General features: G+C 49.8%; 1 protein-coding gene across 2 annotated transcripts in view; it reads left to right on the top strand.

Moving 5' to 3' along the window:
* arhgap39 (Rho GTPase activating protein 39) overlaps positions 1–19,001 on the top strand; it is a 71,069-nt gene that overhangs the window by 31,931 nt on the left and 20,137 nt on the right. For both annotated transcript variants that reach the window (XM_031904023.1, XM_031904022.1), the window contains exon 3: positions 14,192–15,587. In XM_031904023.1, coding sequence (XP_031759883.1) covers positions 14,192–15,587 — 1,396 coding nt within the window. The remainder of the gene's footprint in view (positions 1–14,191; positions 15,588–19,001) is intronic.

The raw sequence follows: 19,001 nt of genomic DNA, 5'->3' as shown, positions 1-19,001 counted from the left end.
TCCCTGGTTCTGATATTCAGCCAGAATACTGCTGGGTCAGCTGGTCTGTAGCTTGTTACATACTGGGTCTCATCCTAAGGGTATGGTACGCTGCCATAAAGCAAGGCCGCACTGAGGCAGTCACATGGGTACCAGGAAATACTCTCCCCAATGCTAAGGAAGTAGAGACACATGGGCACCAGGAAATACTCTCCCCAATGCAAAGGAAGTAGAGACACATGAGCACCAGGAAATGCATCCCCCGTGCAAAGGAAGTAGAGACACATGCGTACCAGGAAATACACTCCCCCATGCTAAGGAAGTAGAGACACATGAGTACCAGGAAGTACACTCCCCCCATGCAAAGGAAGTAGAGACACATGGGCACCAGGAAGTACTCTCCCCCGTGCAAAGGAAGTAGAGACACATGAGCACCAGGAAATACACTCCCCCATGCAAACGAAGTAGAGACACATGAGCACCAGGAAATGCACTCCCCCGTGCAAAGGAAGTAGAGACACATGGGCACCAGGAAGTACTCTCCCCAATGCAAAGGAAGTAGAGACACATGAGCACCAGGAAATGCATCCCCCGTGCAAAGGAAGTAGAGACACATGGGTACCAGGAAATACACTCCCCCGTGCAAAGGAAGTAGAGACACATGGGTACCAGGAAATACACTCCCCCATGCTAAGGAAGTAGAGACACATGAGTACCAGGAAGTACACTCCCCCCATGCAAAGGAAGTAGAGACACATGGGCACCAGGAAGTACTCTCCCCCGTGCAAAGGAAGTAGAGACACATGAGCACCAGGAAATACACTCCCCCATGCAAACGAAGTAGAGACACATGAGCACCAGGAAATGCACTCCCCCGTGCAAAGGAAGTAGAGACACATGGGCACCAGGAAATAAACTCCCCCGTGCAAAGGAAGTAGAGACACATGAGTACCAGGAAATACACTCCCCCCGTGCAAAGGAAGTAGAGACACATGGGCACCAGGAAATAAACTCCCCCGTGCAAAGGAAGTAGAGACACATGGGTACCAGGAAATACACTCCCCCATGCTAAGGAAGTAGAGACACATGAGTACCAGGAAGTACACTCCCCACTGTGTCTGCAAAGGAAGTAGAGACACATGGGCACCAGGAAATGCACTCCCCCGTGCAAAGGCAAGTGAGGAGAGAGAGGTACAGTAGAACTGTGAATGTTAGAATGACACGATGCGAGTAGAAGATGGAAGCATTAATGAGCTATAAGAATAGATAGTCTGGACATGGGCAGCAGGAATTTATTGCGACTCACTCCCGTGCAAATGGAATGTAGAGACACATGGGCACTCCAGGAATACACTCCCCGTGCAAACGAAGTAGAGACCATAAGCACCAGGAAATGACAATCATCCCCCATGCAAAGGAAGTAGAGACACATGCATGTACGATAGTTAATACAAACTCCCCCGTGACAAAGGAGTAAGAGACTCCTATTCGCAATGGGAGAGGTACCAGGGAATGTGAATACACTCCCGCTTGCGGAATGGATGAGTACGAGATTCACATGAAGTACCAAAAGTTGACATATATGCCAATCCCGTGCAAAGACAGGATAGTAGAGACACATGGTGCCTGTAACCATTGTTCATTTCCTTTTGCACGCAGGGGAGAACTCCATTATGGTGATAAATGCACTCCCCCGTGCAAAGGACAGTAGAAGACACATGAGCACCGGCAAATACACTCCCCAGTTGCAAACGTAAGTAGAGACATCACATCTTGGAAGCAGCACACTGGCACGGGGAGGGGTTTTTATGCACACTCCCTCACTGCTCAGAAGGTGAGTAGAGTGCACATGAGTACCCCCTAGGAATAACTCCGCTGTCCGTGTCAAAGGCTTAGATGCACACTCAGGGCCGGGCAGGAAGAGTATGACTTCACTTCCTGTGCAAAGGAATGTGGAGGAGACACCATAGATGATATTCCCGGGAGAGTACTCCTGGTGCCAGGAAATACGACTCCCCATGTGTGCAAAGGAAGTAGAGACACATGAGCACCAGGAACTATCACTCCCCTGCCAAAGGAAGTAGAGACACATGAGTTACCAGGAATACTACTCCCCGTGTGCAAAGGGGAAGTAGTAGACAAATGAGCACAGGAAATACCACACACCCCTGGTGGCGAAGGAGGAGAGTAGGTAGGACACATGAGTACCAGGAAATGCACTCCCTCCACTGCCAAGGAAGTAGAGACACATGAGCACCAGGTAACTACACTCTAGCTAAGATCCCCCCGTGGCAGAAGGAAGGTAGAGCACACATGGGCACATTGGAAAAACCCTCCCCGGTGCAAAGGAAGTAGAGACACATGGGCACCAGGAAATACACTCCCCGTGCAAAGGAAGTAGAGACACATGGCACCAAAGGAAATACTCTCCCCTGTGCAAGAGGAAGTAGCACATGGAAGTAGTGCCATACCTCAGGAAGTATTTACGCTCTCCTTGCGTGAGACAGGAGAGTAGATAGCACGACACTCATGGAACTCAGGAAATTCACATTCTCCCCATATGCAAAGAAGTAGAGACACATGAGCACCAGGATTGTCATCCGCGCTCGAGCAGGAGTGATAGTGGCAACTCATGATACCGTAGGCAGTGAAGTCACTCCCCGTGGGCAAAAGGATGTAGAGCTCCATGAGGCACCAGGATAGTACACTCCCCCGTGCAAAGGAAGTAGAGACACATGAGCACCAGGAAGTTGCACTCCCGCGTGCAAAGGAAGTAGAGAACATGAGTTCAGGAAATTGCACACTGTCTCCTCCTCCGCCTCCTCTGCGTGCAAATAGAGAAGTTAGAGACACACTGAGCACGCAAGATAGGAAAATCATGCAGCACCTCCGGTGCCCCTTGCCAAGTGGAAACTGGTAGAGCCCATTCGTTTGAGCCAACGCAGGAAAGATTGGCCATATCTCTCCCTCGCCTGCAAAGGAAAGATAGAGACAGCATGGTAGTGCACATAGTCAAAGTGAGATACCTCCTCCGTTGCAAACGTAGTCAGAGACACATGAGCACCAGGAAATGGGCATCAACTTCCGTGCAGGAAGGAAGTAGAGACACTATGAGCGCAGGAATAATACACTCCCCCGTGCAATAGAAGTAGGAGGACATAGCTCCTGTTGCACGGTTAGGGATTCTCACATCCTTTCCCATGCTTCAAAGGAAGTAGAGACAGCAGTGAGCACAGGTATAATACACTCCCCCGTGCAAAGGAAGTAGAGAGCACATCGAAGGTCATGTCAGGCAAATCTTTAAACTTCCTCCTGTGGCAATTGGAAGGGTGAGAGTGACACAAATCCAGAATTATACCTGTACTCCCGTGCAAAGGAAGCTCATGCATGTGAGATCATTATGAGCTTCTTACGAGCATGGGGAAGAGTTGATATTCATCTGGTATGCCCATCCCGTGCACGGTGAGAGTTACTCGATACTGATCTCCTTTTGCAACTGGGGGAGCGATGCCATTTCCTGGTGCTCATGTGTGTCTTCTACTTCCTTTGCAGGCGGAAGTATTTCTAGATATGCTGCAAGGAAGAGAGACACATGTGTTCCTCAGAGCACCAAGGGAAATACATTCCCCGTGCGAATGGAAGTTAGAGACACATGGGCACCAGGATACATACTTCCCTGTGCAAAGGGAAGTGAGACACATGAGTACGTGCAAAGGAAGTAGAGAGTGGTACTCCATGCAGGGAAGGAGGAAGTAGTACACATGTACGTGATCAGTTGGCATAGGACTACACTCAAAGGAAGTAGAGACACATGAGCACCAGGAAGTGCAGTGGGAAGTACACATGAGTACGGCTAGCCCCATGAAAGGAAGTAGAGACAATGAGTACCAGGTAAATACACAAAGCAGTGCTAACACATGACCAGGAGTGCAAGGAATAATCCAGGAATACACTCCCCCGTGCAAAGGAAGTAGAGACACATGAGCACCAGGAAGTACACTCCCCCCGTGCAAAGGAAGTAGAGACACATGAGTACCAGGAAATGCACTCCCCCGTGCAAAGGAAGTAGAGACACATGAGACACCAGGAAATACACTCCCCACGTGCAAAGGAGTAGAGACACATGGGTACCAGGGAATACACTCCCCCATGCAAAGGAAGTAGAGACACATGAGCACCAGGAAATACACTCCCCCGCACGGGGGAATGTATTTCCTGGTACCCATGTGTCTCTACTTCCTTTGCACGGGGGAGTGCACTTCCTGGTGCTCATGTGTCTCTACTCCCTTTGCATGGGGGGAGTGTATTTCCTGGTGCTCATGTGTCTCTACTTCCTTTGCACGGGGGAGTGCATTTCCTGGTACTCATGTGTCTCTACTTCCTTTGCACGGGGGAGTGCACTTCCTGGTGCCACATGAGCACCAGGAAATACACTCCCCCGTGCAAAGGAAGTAGAGACACATGAGTACCAGGAAATACACTCCCCCGTGCAAAGGAAGTAGAGACACATTAACATAGTGGTACTGAGGGGTAGGAGTAACAAGTGGCTAACTGGCCAACAGGGCAGTGGAACAGAGAGGGCTCCCAGGGGGGCCCCAAATGGCAACACTGTGAGACAGAAACTGTGTAATATTTCTTTCCATCAGAGATGTGTCCCCTGTGGCCCTTCAGCTGCTGTGCAACTACAAATCTCTTCCCTCAGTTGCTCAGTTGTGGTTCTGACCCATTAGCGCCTGAGTGTAGGAATGTGTTGCTCAGTTGTGGTTCTGACCCATTAGCGTGTGAGTGTAGGAATGTGTTGCTCAGTTGTGGTTCTGACCCATTAGCGTGTGAGTGTAGGAATGTGTTGCTCAGTTGTGGTTCTGACCCATTAGCGTGTGAGTGTAGGAATGTGTTGCTCAGTTGTGGTTCTGACCCATTAGCGTGTGAGTGTAGGAATGTGTTGCTCAGTTGTGGTTCTGACCCATTAGCGTGTGAGTGTAGGAATGTGTTGCTCAGTTGTGGTTCTGACCCATTAGCGTGTGAGTGTAGGAATGTGTTGCTCAGTTGTGGTTCTGACCCATTAGCGTGTGAGTGTAGGAATGTGTTGCTCAGTTGTGGTTCTGACCCATTAGCGTGTGAGTGTAGGAATGTGTTGCTCAGTTGTGGTTCTGACCCATTAGCGTGTGAGTGTAGGAATGTGTTGCTCAGTTGTGGTTCTGACCCATTAGCACGTGAGTGTAGAAATGTGTTGCTCAGTTGTGGTTCTGACCCATTAGCGTGTGAGTGTAGGAATGTGTTGCTCAGTTGTGGTTCTGACCCATTAGCCGTGTGAGTGTAGGAATGTGTTGCTCAGTTGTGGTTCTGACCCATTAGCGGGTGAGTGTAGGAATGTGTTGCTCAGTTGTGGTTCTGACCCCATTAGCGGGTGAGTGTAGGAATGTGTTGCTCAGTTGTGGTTCTGACCCATTAGCGTGTGAGTGTAGGAATGTGTTGCTCAGTTGTGGTTCTGACCCATTAGCGTGTGAGTGTAGGGATGTGTTGCTCAGTTGTGGTTCTGACCCATTAGCGTGTGAGTGTAGGAATGTGTTGCTCAGTTGTGGTTCTGACCCATTAGCGTGTGAGTGTAGGAATGTGTTGCTCAGTTGTGGTTCTGACCCATTAGCGCCTGAGTGTAGGAATGTGTTGCTCAGTTGTGGTTCTGACCCATTAGCGCGTGAGTGTAGGAATGTGTTGCTCAGTTGTGGTTCTGACCCATTAGCGTGTGAGTGTAGGAATGTGTTGCTCAGTTGTGGTTTTGACCCATTAGCGTGTGAGTGTAGGAATGTGTTGCTCAGTTGTGGTTCTGACCCATTAGCGTGTGAGTGTAGGAATGTGTTGCTCAGTTGTGGTTCTGACCCATTAGTGTGTGAGTGTAGGAATGTGTTGCTCAGTTGTGGTTCTGACCCATTAGTGTGTGAGTGTAGGAATGTGTTGCTCAGTTGTGGTTCTGACCCATTAGCGGGTGAGTGTAGGGATGTGTTGCTCAGTTGTGGTTCTGACCCATTAGCGGGTGAGTGTAGGGATGTGTTGCTCAGTTGTGGTTCTGACCCATTAGTGTGTGAGTTTAGGAATGTGTTGCTCAGTTGTGGTTCTGACCCATTAGTGTGTGAGTGTAGGAATGTGTTGCTCAGTTGTGGTTCTGACCCATTAGCGGGTGAGTGTAGGGATGTGTTGCTCAGTTGTGGTTCTGACCCATTAGCGGGTGAGTGTAGGGATGTGTTGCTCAGTTGTGGTTCTGACCCATTAGCGTGTGAGTGTAGGAATGTGTTGCTCAGTTGTTGTTCTGACCCATTAGCGTGTGAGTGTAGGAATGTGTTGCTCAGTTGTGGTTCTGACCCATTAGCGTGTGAGTGTAGGAATGTGTTGCTCAGTTGTGGTTCTGACCCATTAGCGTGTGAGTGTAGGAATGTGTTGCTCAGTTGTGGTTCTGACCCATTAGCGTGTGAGTGTAGGAATGTGTTGCTCAGTTGTGGTTCTGACCCATTAGCGGGTAAGTGTAGGAATGTGTTGCTCAGTTGTTGTTCTGACCCATTAGCGTGTGAGTGTAGGAATGTGTTGCTCAGTTGTGGTTCTGACCCATTAGTGTGTGAGTGTAGGAATGTGTTGCTCAGTTGTGGTTCTGACCCATTAGCGGGTAAGTGTAGGAATGTGTTGCTCAGTTGTTGTTCTGACCCATTAGCGTGTGAGTGTAGGAATGTGTTGCTCAGTTGTGGTTCTGACCCATTAGTGGTGTAGGAATGTGTTGCTCAGTGTGGTTGACATAGTGTTGAGTGTAATGTGTTGCTCAGTTGTGGTTCTGACCATTAGTGTGTGAGTGTAGGAATGTGTTGCTCAGTTGTTGGTTCTGACCCATTAGCGTGTGAGTGTTAGGAATGTGTTGCTCAGTTGTGGTCTGACCGCATTAGCGTGTGAGTGTAGGAATGTGTTGCTCAGTTGTGGTTCTGACCCATTAAGCGGTGAGTGTAGGAATGTGTTGCTCAGTTGTTGTTCTGACCCATTAGCGTGTGAGTGTAGGAATGTGTTGCTCAGTTGTGGTTCTGACCCATTAGTGTGTGAGTGTAGGAATGTGTTGCTCAGTTGTTGTTCTGACCCATTAGCGTGTGAGTGTAGGAATGTGTTGCTCAGTTGTGGTTCTGACCCATTAGCGTGTGAGTGTAGGAATGTGTTGCTCAGTTGTGGTTCTGACCCATTAGCGTGTGAGTGTAGGAATGTGTTGCTCAGTTGTGGTTCTGACCCATTAGCGGGTGAGTGTAGGAATGTGTTGCTCAGTTGTGGTTCTGACCCATTAGCGGGTGAGTGTAGGAATGTGTTGCTCAGTTGTGGTTCTGACCCATTAGCGTGTGAGTGTTGGAATGTGTTGCTCAGTTGTGGTTCTGACCCATTAGCGTGTGAGTGTAGGAATGTGTTGCTCAGTTGTGGTTCTGACCCATTAGCGGGTGAGTGTAGGAATGTGTTGCTCAGTTGTGGTTCTGACCCATTAGCGGGTGAGTGTAGGGATGTGTTGCTCAGTTGTGGTTCTGACCCATTAGCGGGTGAGTGTAGGAATGTGTTGCTCAGTTGTGGTTCTGACCCATTAGCGGGTGAGTGTAGGAATGTGTTGCTCAGTTGTGGTTCTGACCCATTAGCGGGTGAGTGTAGGAATGTGTTGCTCAGTTGTGGTTCTGACCCATTAGCGGGTGAGTGTAGGAATGTGTTGCTCAGTAGTGGTTCTGACCCATTAGCGGGTGAATGTAGGAATGTGTTGCTCAGTTGTGGTTCTGACCCATTAGCGGGTGAATGTAGGAATGTGTTGCTCAGTTGTGGTTCTGACCCATTAGCGGGTGAATGTAGGAATGTGTTGCTCAGTAGTGGTTCTGACCCATTAGCGTGTGAGTGTAGGGATGTGTTGCTCAGTTGTGGTTCTGACCCATTAGCGGGTGAGTGTAGGGATGTGTTGCTCAGTTGTGGTTCTGACCCATTAGCGGGTGAGTGTAGGGATGTGTTGCTCAGTAGTGGTTCTGACCCATTAGCGGGTGAGTGTAGGAATGTGTTGCTCAGTTGTGGTTCTGACCCATTAGTGGGTGAGTGTAGGGATGTGTTGCTCAGTTGTGGTTCTGACCCATTAGCGTGTGAGTGTAGGAATGTGTTGCTCAGTAGTGGTTCTGACCCATTAGCGGGTGAGTGTAGGAATGTGTTGATCAGTTGTGGTTCTGACCCATTAGCGTGTGAGTGTAGGAATGTGTTGCTCAGTAGTGGTTCTGACCCATTAGTGGGTGAGTGTAGGAATGTGTTGCTCAGTTGTGGTTCTGACCCATTAGCGGGTGAGTGTAGGGATGTGTTGTTCAGTTGTGGTTCTGACCCATTAGTGGGTGAGTGTAGGGATGTGTTGCTCAGTTGTGGTTCTGACCCATTAGCGGGTGAGTGTAGGGATGTGTTGTTCAGTTGTGGTTCTGACCCATTAGCGGGTGAGTGTAGGGATGTGTTGTTCAGTTGTGGTTCTGACCCATTAGTGGGTGAGTGTAGGAATGTGTTGCTCAGTTGTGGTTCTGACCCATTAGTGTGTGAGTGTAGGAATGTGTTGCTCAGTTGTGGTTCTGACCCATTAGTGTGTGAGTGTAGGAATGTGTTGCTCAGTTGTGGTTCTGACCCATTAGTGGGTGAGTGTAGGGATGTGTTGCTCAGTAGTGGTTCTGACCCATTAGCGGGTGAGTGTAGGGATGTGTTGCTCAGTTGTGGTTCTGACCCATTAGCGGGTGAATGTAGGGATGTGTTGCTCAGTTGTGGTTCTGACCCATTAGTGGGTGAGTGTAGGGATGTGTTGCTCAGTTGTGGTTCTGACCCATTAGCGGGTGAGTGTAGGAATGTGTTGCTCAGTAGTGGTTCTGACCCATTAGCGGGTGAGTGTAGGGACTGGGCCTGTGGGAGGGAGAAGCTGTCAGTTCAGGTGCTTAAAATAAACTTGAGACTGAGGCTTCTGAATTATTCAGCAGAACCTTCCTGGTACTGAGTCGGGCCGAGCGGCGCACAGGCATCAAACACTCAGGATCTTCATAGGCCTTTCATTTAATGCTCCGCAATCAATACACATTGTGCCGAGGCTCCGCCCCCCTGCCGCCAAGGTTACAGGGACCTTTTATTGTACCGACAATGGCATGAGCAATCTCAAGGGCAGCTCCGCTCTGCAGCCCCCCCCCCCCCCCCCCCGGGGCATTAAGGCACAGACACAGGGTGGGGATAGGTCTGTCTGTGGGTGTATATGTGTCTGTCTGTCTGTGGGTGTATATATGTCTGTCTGTCTGTGGGTGTATATGTGTCTGTCTGTCTGTGGGTGTATATGTGTCTGTCTGTCTGTGGGTGTATATGTGTCTGTCTGTCTGTGGGTGTATATGTGTCTGTCTGTCTGTGGGTGTATATGTGTCTGTCTGTCTGTGGGTGTATATGTGTCTGTCTGTCTGTGGGTGTATATGTGTCTGTCTGTCTGTGGGTGTATATGTGTCTGTCTGTCTGTGGGTGTATATGTGTCTGTCTGTCTGTGGGTGTATATATGTCTGTCTGTCTGTGGGTGTATATGTGTCTGTCTGTCTGTGGGTGTATATGTGTCTGTCTGTCTGTGGGTGTATATGTGTCTGTCTGTCTGTGGGTGTATATGTGTCTGTCTGTCTGTGGGTGTATATGTGTCTGTCTGTCTGTGGGTGTATATGTGTCTGTCTGTCTGTGGGTGTATATGTGTCTGTCTGTCTGTGGGTGTATATGTGTCTGTCTGTCTGTGGGTGTATATGTGTCTGTCTGTCTGTGGGTGTATATGTGTCTGTCCGTCTGTTGGGTGTATATGTGTCTGTCCTGTCTGTGGGGTGTATATGTGTCTGTCTGTCTGTGGGTGTATATGTGTCTGTCCGTCTGTGGGTGTATATGTGTCTGTCCGTCTGTGGGTGTAATATGTGTCTGTCGTCTGTGGGTGTATATGTGTCTGTCTGTCTGTGGTGTATATGTGTCTGTCTGTCTGTGGTGTATATGTGTCTGTCTGTCTGTGGGTGTATATGTGTCTGTCTGTCTGTGGGTGTATATGTGTCTGTCTGTCTGTGGGTGTATATGTGTCTGTCCGTCTGTGGGTGTATATGTGTCTGTCTGTCTGTGGGTGTATATGTGTCTGTCTGTCTGTGGGTGTATATGTGTCTGTCTGTCTGTGGGTGTATATGTGTCTGTCTGTCTGTGGGTGTATATGTGTCTGTCTGTCTGTGGGTGTATATGTGTCTGTCTGTCTGTGGGTGTATATGTGTCTGTCTGTCTGTGGGTGTATATGTGTCTGTCTGTGTGGCTGTCTGTGGCTGTCTATGTGAGTGTGCGTCTGTCTATGTGAGTGTGCATCTGTCTATGTGAGTGTGCGTCTGTCTATGTGAGTGTGCGTCTGTCTATGTGAGTGTGCGTCTGTCTATGTGAGTGTGCGTCTGTCTATGTGAGTGTGCGTCTGTCTATGTGAGTGTGCGTCTGTCTATGTGAGTGTGCGTCTTTCTATGTGAGTGTGCGTCTGTCTATGTGAGTGTGCGTCTGTCTATGTGAGTGTGCGTCTGTCTATGTGAGTGTGCGTCTTTCTATGTGAGTGTGCGTCTGTCTATGTGAGTGTGCGTCTGTCTATGTGAGTGTGCGTCTGTCTATGTGAGTGTGCGTCTGTCTAAGTGAGTGTGCGTCTGGCTATGTGAGTGTGCGTCTGGCTATGTGAGTGTGCGTCTGTCTATGTGAGTGTGCGTCTGTCTATGTGAGTGTGCGTCTGTCTATGTGAGTGTGCGTCTGGCTATGTGAGTGTGCGTCTGTCTATGTGAGTGTGCGTCTGGCTATGTGAGTGTGCGTCTGTCTATGTGAGTGTGCGTCTGTCTATGTGAGTGTGCGTCTTTCTATGTGAGTGTGCGTCTGGCTATGTGAGTGTGCGTCTGGCTATGTGAGTGTGCGTCTGGCTATGTGAGTGTGCGTCTGTCTATGTGAGTGTGCGTCTGTCTATGTGAGTGTGCGTCTGTCTATGTGAGTGTGCGTTTGTCTATGTGAGTGTGCGTCTGTCTATGTGAGTGTGCGTCTGTCTATGTGAGTGTGCGTCTGTCTATGTGAGTGTGCGTCTTTCTATGTGAGTGTGCGTCTTTCTATGTGAGTGTGCGTCTGGCTATGTGAGTGTGCGTCTGTCTATGTGAGTGTGCGTCTGTCTATGTGAGTGTGCGTCTGTCTATGTGAGTGTGCGTCTGTCTATGTGAGTGTGCGTCTGTCTATGTGTGCGTCTGTCTATGTGAGTGTGCGTCTGTCTATGTGAGTGTGCGTCTGTCTCTGTTCTCTCTTATATAGAGCAATTGTCCCTATAACACAGCCATATATTAGCACTTGTTATGCACAAAATGCTACAGCTTGCAGTACCACTCCTCCCCAGCACCAGCCCACAGCCAGTGCCCCCCATAGGGCTGCAGTAGAACAGCGCCACTGCCTGACGTGGGAAGAGCGTGCCAGTGTGTGGGTGTATGGGCCGTGCCGATAGAGGGAGAGACTCCCCCCTAATTACCGATAAGCAGGATTCATCCTTACGTGACCTTCCCTCCCAGCCAGCGCTGCAGCCATTCCCTTGTGCCCCCACCCACATACAGACAGGAGTAACGAGGCAGATCTCTGTGCAGCCCCCACTACACGCCTGTTTATGACCCGTGCAGTAGTAATGCGACTGATTGTGGGAAATGGGACCCCAGGTGCAGCCTGATCCTTCCCTAATGCCGGGGCCCATTCCCAGTAATTGGGATGGATGGGGCGGCGTTTCCCTGCGCTCACTACTCTATTAGCTCCAAGGGCACAGGGAACGAGGTGCTGGGATTACGAGCTGCGCAGGGAGTCAGACATAACAGGGGGGGGGGGTACAGGGAAGCTGAAATATTTACTATTCTTTATAGGGCCACAGGGCCCCTTTCTCTTAGGCATTGCCCCTTCCCATAGTGCTTAATGGTGCCCCCCAGGGCTGGGGGCAAACATGCCCTGGGTCCAAGTGCAATTTCATATACTTTTTGAATGATTTGCCTTCTTCCAGCTTTCAAATGGGGGTCACTGACCCCGGCAGCCAAACCCTATTGCTCTGTGAGGCTCCCGTTGTATTATTATTGTTACTTTCTATTACTTTTCCTTTTATTTAGGCCTATTTATATTCCTGTCTTTTTTATAAACCACTGTCTGGTTGCTAGGTTATATTGGGCCCCCAGCAACCAGCTGCTAAAATTCCAAACTAGAGAGCCTCTAACCAAAAAGCTAAATAACTCAAAAACCTTAAATAATAAAAAAAAAGACCAACTGCAAATTGTGTTACAATAAAACTCTCTATATTATACTAAAATGTAATTTAAAGGTGAACAACCCCTTTAAGCTTTATACAGGCCTCACTAATAAGCAGCCTGATTGTCATTCAATGGGTTAAACCAGCTGGTTAGTTACACCCCTACAGATATGCGGCTACACCCCCCCCCCACCCCCCCAAAAAATGAATTTGTGTTCAGGATCAGGGATAATTGTAGCAACGCTGGATTTACTGAGTGGGAAATTCTCATCTCTGGTTCCATAATGAGGCTAAATTTATTCTAGTAGCGTAAAGCGGTAATTACTAACGGGGAGCAGAGAGACGCGGGGGGGGGGGGGTCCGCTCGTCCCACACACCCACTCCTGCCCTCCCCTACCTGCCCTCCCCTACCTGCCCCAGGCACAGCAATTACTGCCCAACATAGGGGCCCTCATGGAACCTTCTGTTTGGGTTCATGTATCCCCCATATATCCTGCCTTACTGGCTGAGGAACAGGTCACAGAACCCCTCAGTGACTGCTAATATCCTTATCATTTACAGTAGGGGGTACATTATCCCTTATAATACATGAGTGATACTCAGAGTTCCCTGTATAACTCAGCCTGCAGCCTTGTGCCTTTATATGGGCACAGAACCCTTCAGTGACTGCTAATATCCTTATCATTTACAGTAGGGGGTACATTATCCCTTATAATACATGAGTGATACTCATAGTTCCCTGTATAACTCAGCCTGCAGCCTTGTGCCTTTATATGGGGGGCACAGAACCCCTCAGTGACTGCTAATATCCTTATCATTTACAGTAGGGGGTACATTATCCCTTATAATACATGAGTGATACTCAGAGTTCCCTGTATAACTCAGCCTGCAGCCTTGTGCCTTTATATGGGGGGCACAGAGCCCCTCAGTGACTGCTAATATCCTTATCATTTACAGTAGGGGGTACATTATCCCTTATAATACATGAGTGATACTCAGAGTTCCCTGTATAACTCAGCCTGCAGCCTTGTGCCTTTATATGGGGGGCACAGAACCCCTCAGTGACTGCTAATATCCTTATCATTTACAGTAGGGGGTACATTATCCCTTATAATACATGAGTGATACTCAGAGTTCCCTGTATAACTCAGCCTGCAGCCTTGTGCCTTTATATGGGCACAGAACCCCTCAGTGACTGCTAATATCCTTATCATTTACAGTAGGGGGTACATTATCCCTTATAATACATGAGTGATACTCAGAGTTCCCTGTATAACTCAGCCTGCAGCCTTGTGCCTTTATATGGGCCCAGAACCCCTCAGTGACTGCTAATATCCTTATCATTTACAGTAGGGGGTACATTATCCCTTATAATACATGAGTGATACTCAGAGTTCCCTGTATAACTCAGCCTGCAGCCTTGTGCCTTTATATGGGGGGCACAGAACCCCTCAGTGACTGCTAATATCCTTATCATTTACAGTAGGGGGTACATTATCCCTTATAATACATGAGTGATACTCAGAGTTCCCTGTATAACTCAGCCTGCAGCCTTGTGCCTTTATATGGGGGGGCACAGAACCCCTCAGTGACTGCTAATATCCTTATCATTTACAGTAGGGGGTACATTATCCCTTATAATACATGAGTGATTCTCAGAGTTCCCTGTATAACTCAGCCTGCAGCCTTGTGCCTTTATATGGGCACAGAACCCCTCAGTGACTGCTAATATCCTTATCATTTACACGTGGATGGGCACATAGCTACGTAGGGTGCCATACCCAGTGCCCAGTGCCTGGGCATGTATAACCAGTTGAATCTCTATTCCCAATAGATATATAAAATATGAACCTTTGTGTTGCATTTGGTGCCAGACCCAGTAGAAATAACCAGTTATAATGTCCCCTTCTCTCTTTGGAACAGGACGGCGTCGCTGCGTTGGAATTCGGGCACCAAGGAGAGAATGCTGATTAAAGTGACAGACCGGGAGCCCAGTTTCCTGATGCACCAAGGCAACGGCTTCAGTCCGGACAACCCCCAAGGTACCCGTTCCAGGAAGGTGTCCGGGGGGCAGCCCTCCCCGGGCATGCAGAGCTTCTCTGTGGATACGGACAGTGCCGTCTTCTTCCCCGAGAGAAAGCCCTCGCCATATATGAAGAGGGCCGACCATGTTGGGAGCTGCTCCCCTTTACTGGGGAGAGGGGACTCGTTCTGCACCCTGCAGTCGCAGCATAGGAAGCACTCCAGCGAGTCCCAGCCATCTTCCCCACGCTACGCCTACGAGCCCCCACTGTATGAGGAGCCCCCCATGGAGTACCAGTCCCCGATCTACGATGAGCCCCCGACGGAGATGCAGTACGATGCCAGTGGCAGTTACAGGGTGATGTCCCCGCAGAAGTCGCCTATTCGCAAAGCGCACACTTATCTCCAGTCTCCCAAGCAATCGTCCAACTCTCCCTACCAGCAGCTAGTCCTGACCAAACAGAAATGCTCCGACAGGTTTATGAGCCTGGATTACAGCCCTGCCGGCAAGGAATACGTCAGGCAACTGGTTTATGTGGAACAGACAGGTTCAAGCCCAAAGATGAAGACAAGCGTAAGGCATAAATATACCCCAAATACAATTGGGGGCTCTTACTCCTTGCAGCACAATCCTCCCTATATGAGGGACCAGCGGCTGGAGGTGAAATCCGGAGACTACAGTAGCATGGAGGGGTCAGATCTACGGCACAACCAGCAGCAGCTTCATGGGGAGGATTCCATGTCGTGGTCCAGCCAGCAGGACACCATGTCTTCAACCGGTTACTCGCCAAACACAAGGAAAAGGAAAAGCAGAAAACCCTCATTGTCCTTGGAACCCAATACTGTTCCTTGTGAGGCCTCTGGGGAGAGGGAGACACATAACGAGCCAAGTGGGGCCGATGAGAGACCTTCGTCCATGCCCAATAGGCCGCTGATGTGCAGGACAGAGAGTAGGTCGTCGGAAGCAGACATGTGCCGCAGTTCCCCGGAAACCTTCCTGGCCCATGCCCGGCTGGCCTGGGAAGCTCAGCAGGCCCATTTCCACATGAAACAGAGGAGCAGCTGGGACTCGCAGAAAGATGGTTCTGGCTACGAGAGTGACGGCGCCGTTCCTTTGCCGATGCCGGGCCCGGTTGTTAGGGCATTCAGTGAGGACGAGGCGCTCGCACAGCAGGATAGCAAACACTGGAAGCGGAGCACCTTCGAGAAGCTCGGATTTCCTCAGATACTGCTGGAGAAAAGCGTGTCCGTACAGACCAACCTGGCGTCCCCGGAGCCATTTTTGCACCCTTCTCAGGTAATGGCCCTAAATGGAAGCAGTGCCTGTTTATGTTTTATATTCACTTACAGTTGGTAAAAGCTTTCTGCATTTGGCGCAGGTTATTCCACCCATATTTATATCTGTTGGTGGATTTATATTTATCTGGGAGTCAGCAGAAAACAAATGGGGGGCTACTAGGGGGCAGATTCATTGGCACAGGTCTTCCAATGCAATATATACAATATATACAATATGTACAGTACAATATATACAATACATGCCAGTGATATCAATTGGTGATAAACCCCTTTCAGATCACAGCACATATACAGTGCCAGCTGAGCCACTGGGGGGAGGCTGCTATCAGAGGCGGCTCATACAACCTCCTTTGTGCCCACTCCTAATAGGGTACCCGGGAAAGCTACTCATTAAAGGGGAACTCCAGCTTTCAAACCAGAGAGCCCCACACATCACAGAAACCCCTAATCTGTTCTTTCAAAAAGTAGGAATAAATCCCATTTTTATAGGCTGAAATCCAACTGGGAAACAGTTCTTCTCTTTCTGCATCATTTCCTGGCAGGGGAGGAGGGACTAAAACACTGATTGTAGCAACTTCCCCACAGCTTACAGACAGCATGCAGGAAAACCCACAATGCATTGCACTGGGATGTTCCTTTCCTTAGTGACTTCATGTGTGCAGCAGTGGATTGTGGGATTGGGAGGATGCAGGCTGAGGACAGGCAATTACTGTTACACTTTATTTGAGTCACAGAGTAGTCAGGGGAACAGGTGGCGGGGCATTAAGGGCGCCCTGGGTTCCCTTGCTTGTACCTTTTATACCTCTAAATGTGACAGTGAACCTGCTCCTTTCCCAGTGTTCTGCCCCAGTGCTATAGATTATTGTTATTGCAGGCTGTACCTATAGGGGGCAGCGTGGGGCTGAGGGATCAGTATGGAAAGTCCCTGAACAGTGAGAGGAACTGGACTGGAAGCAGAGAACATGTGGTTATTTTGTATGTGGGGGCTATAAATTAGCCACAGATCATATTGCCCCAGTGACCTATTAATGGCTGAGTGTTTACCCGCGCTGCCAGTCTAAACACTCCCGGTGGCGCACCTGAGCCCACACTCGCCCTCTCTAACACTTTGCATATCTCTTGCAGTGCCAAGTGGGGCTGGCAGATGGTACAGTGATGCCATGTGGAGCGCCTAGGCACAGTGCCAGTGAATGCCGTGCTTCTCTCCCCCGGGAACCTGCCACATCAGCGCCATGCATTCTCTCAGTGGGGGGGGGGGTTGTGCTTTGTCCCCTTCTCTATAGGAATTTGGTACAGCCTGAATATTGCCCTGAGTGAGGGCACCAGGGAAAGGGGCAGGAAACACCATAACTACCAAGCAAATGCCCACTTACTGGTGGCAGAAATGGAAATGACATAGAACATATCCAAGGCTGAGGCCTGTCATTCCTGCTTAGAGACAGGGGGCAGGTTGCAGCACGGAAATGTACACTTGGGTGGGTTTGGGCTGATTCTGCCCCCTGAGCACTGACAGACAAAGAGACCTGTGGTGGCATGGGGCAGTAGTCACGCTTACTGGGGTAAGGAAGCTAATGTAGGCCAAGGAAAGCCCCCCTCCTCACAGAGCTTATTAGCCCCGGCAGCACCATGCCCCCCCTTCACTCAGCGCCGCCCTGTGGGACACTGCCCTTCCATTATCAAAGTACTGATGGGAACAAGGGCTTGGGAATGCTGGCATCCTTGTTTCCAACTGGTACTCAGTGTGCCATGGAGCAGCCATTCCAGGAAAGGTAATGAAGGGTTCTGTGCATGTCTACTGTGCCTAAAGGAAGGGTTCTGGGCATGTCTACTGTGCCTAAAGGAAGGGTTCTGGGCATGTCTACTGTGCCTAAAGGAAGGGTTCTTTGCATGTCTACTGTGCCTAAAGGAAGGGTTCTGTGCATGTATACTGTGCCTAAAGGAAGGGTTCTGGGCATGTCTACTGTGCCTAAAGGAAGGGTTCTGGGCATGTCTACTGTGCCTAAAGGAAGGGTTCTGGGCATGTCTACTGTGCCTAAAGGAAGGGTTCTGTGCATGTCTGCTGTGCCTAAAGGAAGAGTTCTGTGCATGTATACTCAGCCTAAAGGAAGAGTTCTAGGCATGTCTACTGTGCCTAAAGGAAGGGTTCTGGGCATGTCTACTGTGCCTAAAGGAAGGGTTCTGGGCATGTCTACTGTGCCTAAAGGAAGGGTTCTGGGCATGTCTACTGTGCCTAAAGGAAGGGTTCTGTGCATGTCTACTGTGCCTAAAGGAAGGGTTCTGTGCATGTCTACTGTGCCTAAAGGAAGAGTTCTGGGCATGTATACTGTGCCTAAAGAAAGGGTTCTGGGCATGCATACAGTGGGTTCTGGGCATGTCTACTGTGGGTTCTGGGCATGCATACTGTGGGTTCTGGGCATGCATACTGTGGGTTCTGGGCATGCATACTGTGGGTTCTGGGCATGCATACTGTGCCAATGAGGGCATACCCAGAGCCCTGTAGAGGAGAGGCAGGAGGGAGACGAAGGGCACACGTGTGCCGGTTACTCTTTGTGCCCTGAGATCAGAATCATTTATATGGAGGGATAAGGCACGGAGCTGGGCAAACACTCCCATGCCTGCTGTGTGCCAGGTGCTAATGAGATGCCAGGCTGCCCGGTGCCATGTGACTCCCACAACCCCCAGCTCCTGCCTGCTGTCCCCCTGCCCACACCTCTCTACGGAGCATCAGAGGGGCCACAAGCTGTCAGTGGCTTCAGCTCAGGGCAAAAGGAAATCTGTGCAAATGTTTATCTAAGGGAAGTGGCCCCCGTTCTGGCTTATTAGCAACAGTCACTTGGCCAGGAAGCAGCTCTCCTACTCAGGGGTTCAGCCCACAAGCAGCAATGAGAGCGCAGGGGCAGCTGTCTCTTAATGACTGGGACTGATCCAAGGCACCGGGTCCTACAGGTTTCACTACAAACTATAAATACTGTGTCCAGACCCCCCCTTCTCTCAGGGGTCCCCCAGTGTAGGGTCTGTCATGTGTGTCCCATCCCACCCTTCATCTGGCTGCCATTAGCTGTCACTTGGCCCATGAGCTGTCACTTAATCTAATGGATCAAAGTCCATGTTGACCCTTTCATGGGGTGCTAGCTGGGGGGGGATTAGGGTGTTTAGGGACTTTGGGTTCAGAGAACGTTTGTGGGAGCTCAGATGAGGTATTGGGGTGCCACTGAGCGGTTCTGGGGTGGGTAAGTCTGGCATTTGGATTAATGTTCTCAGTGCCGGAGCGCTAGATGTAATGATGTGCGAGAGACGCGCCCCCGCATGGGATACCCATTGGCGTCTGTCTCTCCGTGACTCTCTATTCTCTGCTGATGCCGAGCCTGATTGCTTCTCATCCGCACACATTACATGGAAATGAGCCTCCAAC

The sequence above is a fragment of the Xenopus tropicalis genome, chromosome 6 (genome assembly GCF_000004195.4).
Source record: "Xenopus tropicalis strain Nigerian chromosome 6, UCB_Xtro_10.0, whole genome shotgun sequence".
Classification (NCBI taxonomy): Eukaryota; Metazoa; Chordata; class Amphibia; order Anura; family Pipidae; genus Xenopus; species Xenopus tropicalis.
Note: the sequence above shows the minus strand (reverse complement) of the source record. Positions and strands in the feature narration are given on the sequence as shown.